This window comes from Aethalodelphis obliquidens, unplaced genomic scaffold (genome assembly GCF_003676395.1).
Source record: "Aethalodelphis obliquidens isolate GAN/ISIS:26980383/991018 unplaced genomic scaffold, ASM367639v1 scaffold9, whole genome shotgun sequence".
Lineage (NCBI taxonomy): Eukaryota > Metazoa > Chordata > Mammalia > Artiodactyla > Delphinidae > Aethalodelphis > Aethalodelphis obliquidens.
The window spans coordinates 36,119,369-36,127,744 of NW_020837953.1; the positions used below are offsets into that span (position 1 = coordinate 36,119,369).

Below are 8,376 nucleotides of genomic sequence, written 5' to 3' on the forward strand. Positions count from 1 at the left end.
CATGTGGGATCCTCCTGGACCAGGGCACGAACCCACGTCCCCTGCATCGGCAGGCGGACTCTCAACCACTGCGCCACCAGGGAAGCCCTGTGCCATCTATTATGGTAGCCACTCGCTACATGTGGCTATTGAGCACTTGAGTGTGGCAAGTTTCAAATGACATGAGCTATAAGTGTAAAATGCACACCAGATCTCCAAAACGTGGTGTGAAAAAAAAGAATGTCTCATTAATGTTTTAAAAATATTGATTTCATGTGGAAATGTAAACATTGTGGCTATAGTGGGTTAAATATATTATTAAAATTGATTTCACCTGTTCCTTTTTATTTTTTAGATGTGGCTACTAGAAAATTTAAAACTATCAATACATATGTGGCTCATATTATATTTATATTGGACAGTGTTGGGGTAGATAATTATTTCAATAATTTTACTGTGAAGGGAACCAAGAAATTAGAAGGAAAATAGAGAGGAATTTAACATTGCTGACCACTCCCATCTTCTTGAAACTATCCTCCCTAAGCTTCTGAGTTACTCTTCTGATTCTCCTTATATCTAACAATTGTTCTTCTGGACCTTCTTCCTAAGGTCCTCCCCCTGTTCCCAAAACATCAGGTGAAGGAGCTAGCCATGTGGCTGTGCAGGGGAAGAAAGTTCCAGGTAAAGGACACAGCAAATGTAAAGGTCCTGAGGCATGGGTCTGCTTAGGGTGGTTATGGAACTGGGAGGAAGACTGTCGTTGGAACACAGCTGGAGAGAGTGTGGTAGGAAATGAGCTCTGGCCAATAAGGTGTAGACGGGAGGGACTTGGTCATTTACTTTGAATGAGGTGCTAAGTTTTTGGAGGTTTTTGAGCAGAGGAATGTTCTTCTGGTTTACATGCCAAGAAGACTATAATGAGGTGTTGGGGGAGGAGAAATTTTCCCCTCTACCCCTCTTGAGTTCTTGTGGCTGGACTAGTAATAAAATTGACACAAGACAGATTAAAAGGAGAAAAAGAAACAAATTTTAATTCATGTGCATGGAGGCCCCATAGAAATGGGACCTAAGAAGTGGCCAAAGCAGGCAGTTTTTATAGTTTTTAGACAAAGAAATAATAAATTTGTGAGAAATTGACAGGACAAAGAAACTAAGGTTTTGGGTGCTCAATTAATGAAGAATCTAAACAGAGTTTGGTCTTGGGGCAGTAAATTAAAGAAGTGACAAGGCTTGTTTATCTAGGCTTCTCAGCCTGAATTCCCTACCTTTGGCGATTAAGCATGTCCTCTACCTCCAGATGCTGGGAGTGCACCTTTCACATGAAAGACTTATTTCCTGCTTTCAGGGAGACAGAAAGGAGGGTCAGAGTGTATCCCTCTTGCATTTCTCAAGTAACTGTAATTCAAAATAATCAATAGGCCATTGAGGCACATTTTGGGGCGGCCTACTCTGGGCCCCAAGAGGCAAGGGCGAAAACAGGGAGACCAGTTAGGAAGTTTTTGCAAAATCCAGGTGAGAGGCCAGGTGGTAACAGTCCCTGTACAGTAGTTGCATTCTGTATATACTTTGAAGGCACACACAGTTGACAGGATTTGGGGAAGTTCTGCATGGTGATGTAAGAGAGAAAGAGGTTAAAGCTACAGCTAAGATTTCAGGAAGGATGGAGCTGCCACCTGCCGAGATGGGGAAGATTACAGAAGGACATTTGGGGGTGGCTGGAAGTAGAATATGTTTTGGATCTTGAAAGTGCAAAATACCTATCATACATTGGAGGTGCCAGGTATGCAGTAGGATATACAAGTCTGGCATTTTAGGAGCAAGGTCAGGCGATAATGGAATTTGCGAGTCATTAACACACAGCTGGTATTTAAAGCCACAGGAGATGAGATCACCCAGGGAGTAAATGTAGTTAGAGAAGTCCAAGCACAACCCTAGGCCACTCAAGTTTACAGGTTAGAGAGATGAGAAAGAATCAACAAAGGGCATTGAAAAAGAATGGCCAGTGGGTGATGGAAAAACCAGGAGAAGGTGGTGTCCTGCTGAAACTGAGGAGGACCCTATGGGGCTCTCTGGTACAAACGCCTTCTGTTTCTCCCATTTCTTGTTTGTAGAAAATAGGCTTCGGGCTTCCCTGGTGGCGCAGTGGTTGAGCGTCCACCTGACGATGCAGGGGACACAGGTTCGTGCCCCGCTCCCGGAAGATCCCACATGCCGCGGAGCGGCAGGGCCCGTGAGACATGGCCGCTGAGCCTGCGCGTCCAGAGCCTGTGCTCCGCAACGGGAGAGCCCACAACAGTGAGAGCCCGGCGTACCGGGAAAAAAAAAAAGAAAAAAAAAGAAAAAAGAAAATAGGCTTCATTCAGCCTCCATGACGTTCCCTGAATTCCAAAGGGCAGGTTCAAACAGTTGCTAATCAGGGAAGGGAAAGAAGGCAGAAACAAGGGAGGAAGAGTCAAGAAACAATAGTGCAGCCTTGTGGAAGGGTCCTGGTTCCTCCTCAAGGTATACATAACAATATCTGAGTTTTTATGCAGGAACTAAGGCCCCCAGACAGGTGGAGGATGGTAACTTCAGGCTGAGCACAAGATTCCTGGAGACCGCCATGTCATCTCACCACCAACCAATCAGAAGAAAGCCACATACCCTGCAGCCTTCACCCCAAATTTTGCCAATAAAACCTCTCCCCCCAAACCATCAGGGAGTTCAGGTCTTTTTGAGCACAAGCCAGCTGTTCTCCTTGCTTGGCCATGCAATAAACCTTTCTCTGCTCCAACTCCAACATTTCAGTTTGTTTGGCTTCACTGTGCATTGGGCACATGAACTTGTGTTCAGTAACACTGCAAGTTAAGAGAAGAACGTGTTCCCAAGGGAAGAGAGTGAAGAACTAGGTCAAATGCTGCAGACAGGTCAAGTAAAACAGAGTGTGAACTCACCACTGAATTTAACAACGTGGAGGACTTTGGTGACCTTTATGTGGTTGGTTTTGGGGCAAGAGCCTGATTTAGAATGGGTTTAAGAGGGACAAGAAATTAGGGAACTGGAGAAGAGTCTAAATCACTCTTTCCAGGAGTTCTGCTATAAAGAAGAGCAGAGAAGTGGGATGGTAGTTGGCGGGGGATGTGGGAGTCAAGAGAGGGTTTGTTAAAACTGGGAGAAATTACTGCATGTATCTAATGCTGATGAGAATCACCCAGTAGAGACTGGAAAATCCATGATGCAGGAGCAATATATCCTTCAAGATTCAGACTCATGTCTCCTATCTCTACTTGGATGTCCCTGATGCACTTAAAATGCAATTTATTAAAAACTGAAATCATCATCTCCCTTCTAAACCTTCTCCTTCTTCTCTACTTTTTATCTCATTTGGTAGAAACTCTATTCGCTTAGTTACTCAAGTTAGAAAACTGGCATATAGCAGGGACAGCACAATGAATAATATTCACGATTTTATCATGTGCTAAGTGAGGTAATGACACAGGGAGCTGTAAGCACCTAGGAAAGGGCTATGACCTACACCTGAAGGTCAAATAACAGAAAGGTAAACAGACTTTGCTTAGACCAACTTATCAAGTTTAGCAATTCCATGTCCTAAATATCTTTCAAGTTTGCCTCCTCATTCCATACCTATTACACTGCCCCATTCTGGCCTTCATTATCTCTGGCTTGTATTACTTCTGTAGTCTTACAAGGTTTCTCGGTCTCTGTCCTTGACCTAGACTGAGGAAGTTATACAAAATGAAAATCCCCCTTATATAACTCACCAGCTTTAAACATTTCAATGAGTCCCTCAGATAAAGCAAAGTCTTGGCCAGCCTCTCAAAGTCTCACCTCCCCTTCTCAGAGTTTGTGACCTCATACCAAGAAGTTTCTCTCTTCTGTGTTTTTGTTCCTTGTAGTTCCCTTTGTCTAGAATGGTACTTTTCTTCTAACCTGGCTAAGTTCTGCTCATCTATTAAGGGTGGATTTAGGAGTTATCCCTCCTGGGAAGACTCTCCCCAAGTACTCCAAACCTTCCAAGGAAGGGAAGGGGACCTTACTTTAAGTTTCTACTATTCTCCCCTCACCCCCTCTTGCATAAGTGCAAGGACCATGTCTTATTTTCATCGTTCCTTCAGTGAACGTTTGTCTAAACAATTGCACACATAAAGCATCCAGTCTGGGTAATTCCCTGGTGGTCCAGTGGTGAGGATTCCACGCTGTCACTACCGAGGGCTCAGGTTCTATCCCTGGTCAGGGGAAACTAAAATCCCACAAGCTGTGCAGTGCAGCAAAAAAAAAAAAAAAAAAAAAATGCATCCAGTCCAAGGTTACCCAGCTGGCAAGCTATGGAGTACTGTGTCAGAAGTTAGTGCTTAGACCGCCATAGGGCTCTCATTAAAATGCAAAGTTTTCAAAATCCTCACTCAAGCAGTACCCTTTACAGTTCGCCAAACACTCTGATAAGGCTACTCTTTATATCCAGAAGCAGAGATTGAAAAAAGGAAATGTTTTCAAACCCTGCAGCTAAACAGGACCATCATTAAAGAAGAAATCAGCATATGGAGATAACAGCAGTGAGGAGGGTCCACCACCTGCAAGGATGACCTTCCAGGACAGACAAACCCCGCCCAGGGACCCGCTTACACCCCAGCACAAGCCAAGGCACAGCAAACCCACTACTGCGAAGACTACAAATCCCAGCATGCCTGGCATCCAGTGAGTGACAGCACGCAACGCATACCGGGACACGTAGTCCAGTTCTAGCTCAGGAAAAGGCCAGAACATCACGTGACGTCAGGAGCGCTCAGGAAAGGAGTCAGAACCGGTCCAGGCTCGAGTTAACCCTTCCAGAGAGCCGACCCTGGTTTCTTTGGTGACCCAGGTTTCAGGTCCCACCCCACAATCCAGCGGACCTATGGTGTGCGTTGAGTACCCTCTCGCGTGATCCTTCACGGTTAAAGGGGAAGTACCAGAGGGCAAGAACAGGCAGACTTTAGCTCTCCAGGTGCCCGCTTGCAAGATTAGTGGTGCGCAGAACGCTATCCTGGACAGGAGCTGAGACGTCGCTTCCCCTGCAGCGCCGGTGAGGACGTGGCAAGGGTCTCGACTAGCAGCTTCCCCTTCCTCCGCCCGTCGGGCAAGAGGCGCAAAGACTGCTGGGAACGCGCATGCGCCCACCGCGGCGGGGAGTACACCTACAACGTCTGCGGGTGCGGGGGGTGTCGGGTGTCCGCGGAGGCGCTTTGCGGCCGGTCGTGCGGGTCGGGTGCGGGCGCGCGGGCGGGCGCCCGGGCAGAGGCGCGCGCAGGTGATTGACTGGCCAGCTGGCTGAGGGAGCGCCTGGTCCTCATCGCTGGCAGGTGGCGGAGCCCATTTGGGCGGTGGTGGAGGCGGCTGCGGCAGCCTGGGCGGCCGGGCTCAGGAGGCACTCCTCGGGCCAAGGCCATGGCCCCGCGGCTGCAGCTGGAGAAGGCGGCCTGGCGCTGGGCGGAGACGGTGCGGCCCGAGGAGGTGTCGCAGGAGCACATCGAGACCGCCTACCGCATCTGGCTGGAGCCCTGCATCCGCGGCGTGTGCAGGTGAGGCCCGCGCACCGGGCCTCGCGCCCCCCTCGCGTCGGACCTTGGAAAACCAGGCCCGGGGCTGGGGGAAGGAAGACGGCGGCCCTTTCCGTGCATCTAGCGGGCGTGGAGAGAACAAGGTGGAGGTTTCCTCCTTTCCGCCTTCTGGGCGACCTGGGAGAAACGCAGCCTTTCCGGGCTCTGCACGGAGGTGATGCTGCTGAAAGCCCTTCGGAAAAGGTTTTGGGTTTTTATTAGAAGATGGCGGTGGAGATGGTTGAAGGCAGGAGCCAAGACCTTAGGAAACGTTGGTGGTTGGTATATCCTGGCCACTGCTCGGTTTTTTGGTTTGTAAAATGGGAACTTGTGCGAAGTGAGCTTCATCACTGTATATCTCGTATTGGTGTTGACGCTGAAGGCGTGATCATATTTTTGGGTAGGGCGGCTTTAGGAAAACGTACGGTTAGTCTGCGTCATCGGTACCCTGCATCCCCAGTTGACCTTCCCCTCTCTCGGTAATCTAGTATTTTTTAGCCTTTTTTGGGGGGTGGGGGGTCGCTCTGACTGAACACCACTCTACCGAGTACAAAGTTTGAGCTGTGTAAGTGCTGTCCTTCACTTCTACTTAGCCCGTGAACCTTGTCTTTCCTTTTAGATCGAATCCTTAGCTGTTTTTCCACCTTTTAACGCGGGAACTATAGTTTGTGTCCGGAATGTTGTTGAATTGACTTGGCCAAGCCGGGCATGCTCAGTAGCCTTTCATCAAGCATTTAGTAAAGACTTTCTGGAGTTTTTACATTCCACGGTGGGATCCGGAAGGAATGGAAGTCAAGGTCTCAGATTTGGAGCTTTAGGTCTAGTACGGGAAGTGAAACAAGTTAGAGAGCTTCCATAAAGCAGACGAATAATTCCAAGCTCTGGGAGTCTGGCTCATGAGGAGAGCAACAGTCAGTACTGGAATGACGTGGCCGTGTATAATAGATAAGCTTCAGTCAGTTTGTCCACATATTAGGTTCCAGAGCAACCAAAAAATAAAAACTCTTTCATTGTAATAGTTATGATTTTAGTGGAAGTAAAGGAGTAGAAATTAGCTGAGATCACTATAAGGGGAATGTCACGGATGTGAGTTTTAAGCTGCAATTGCAAGGTTTATATCCAAGCAGTTTTTTTCATAAATAGCTTTGAGATATAATGCACACATCATATGATTCACCCATTTAAAATGTACAACCCAGTATTTTTTATTTGTATAGTCACAGGGTTGTTCAGCCCTCAGCACAATCCGACCCCCCTAAAAGAAGCTCTGTACCCGTTAGCTTGGCACTCAATCCTCCCTGTAAACCCCACTCCCCGCCCCCCCCCAGTTCGAAGTAACTACTGATATACTTTCTGCCTCTAAATTTGCCTATTCATATGGCCATTTCATGTAAATGGAATCATACAGTATGTGGACTTTTATGACTGGCTTCTTTGACACCATAATGTTTTCAAGGATCATCCATGTTGTAGTATTTGTCAGTATTTCATTTCACTAAAAATTGTTTTGTAAAAGTCATGTAAAATGCACAACGAAATTTACCATTTTTTAAAAAAATATTTATTTTTGGCTGCGTTGGGTCTTCGTTGCTACTCACAGGCTTTCTCTAGTTGTGGCGAGCAGGGGGCTGCTCACTGTGGTGGCTTCTTTTGTTGCGGAGCTCGGGCTCAAGGCACGCGGGCTTCAGTAGTGTGGTGTGTGGGCTCAGTAGTTGTGGCTCGTGGGCTCTAGAGTGCAGGCTCGGTAGTTGTGGTGCGCGGGCTTAGTTGCTCTGTGGCATGTGGGATCTTCCCGGACCAGGGCTCGAACCCGTGTCCCCTGCATTGGCAGGAGGATTCTTAACCACTGTGCCACCAGGGAAGTCCCACTATTTTTAAAGTACACAATTACACGGCATTAAGTACCTCTATGATATTGTACAAACATCACCATTGTTTAGTTCCGGAACTTCTTCCATCACCCTAAAGGGAAACTCCATATCCATTAAACTCCAGTCATTTCCCATTTCCCCCTCCCCCACCCCCTGGCAACCACTAATCTTTTTGTCTGTAGATTTCTTTATTCTGGATATTTTATATACGTGGAATCATATAATACGTGGCCTGTTTTTGGTCTGACGTTCACTTAGCATAATATTTTCAAGGGTCATACATGTTATAGTATGTATCAGTATTTTATTTCTTTTTATGGTTGAATAATATTCCATTGTTGGATATACCACATTTTATCTATTCATCAGTTGATGGATTTAAATTTTCCCCCCAACTTTATTGAGGAATAATTGACAAATATAACTATATATTTAAAGTGTACAGCATGGTAATTTGATGGACCTTGTGGAATGATTACCAAGATCAGGGCAATTAACACATCCATCATCTCACAGCATAGTTAAGTTGATGGATATTTTGGTTATTTCCGCTTTCTGGCTGTTGTGAATAGTGTTGCTGTGAACATTTGTGTACAAGTTTTTGTTTGAACACCTATTTTCAGTTCTTTGGGATATATACTTAGGAGTGGAATTGCTGGGTCATAGGATCACTATGTTTAACGTTTTGAGGAACTGACAAATAGTTTTCCAGAGTGGCTGCACTATTGTACATACTCACAGACAATATATGAAGATTCCATTTTCTTCTCATCCTTACACTGTTTTTGTCTTATAGCCATCCTAGTGGGTGTGAAGTGCTATCTCATTGTGGTTTTGCTTTGCATTTTCCTGATGACTAATAAGGTTGAGCATCTTTTCATGTGCTTATTGGCCATTTGTAGGTCTTTGGAGAGAGGTCTTTTCACATCCTTTGCCCATTTTAAAATTGG

At 46.3% G+C, this 8,376-nt stretch overlaps 1 protein-coding gene across 8 annotated transcripts in view; it reads left to right on the forward strand.

Annotated features, from left to right (window-relative positions):
* The first annotated feature begins 5,144 nt into the window (after positions 1-5,144).
* The window catches only part of USP48 (ubiquitin specific peptidase 48), a 67,008-nt gene continuing 63,776 nt past the window's right edge, over positions 5,145-8,376 (forward strand). For 3 of the 8 annotated variants that reach the window (XM_027109840.1, XM_027109838.1, XM_027109839.1), the window contains exon 1: positions 5,156-5,537. In XM_027109840.1, coding sequence (XP_026965641.1) covers positions 5,404-5,537 — 134 coding nt within the window. In that variant the 5' untranslated portion in view covers positions 5,156-5,403. Of the gene's footprint in view, positions 5,538-8,376 lie in introns of all 8 variants that reach the window. The other 5 variants (XM_027109845.1, XM_027109846.1, XM_027109843.1 and 2 more) reach the window with 3 other exon arrangements.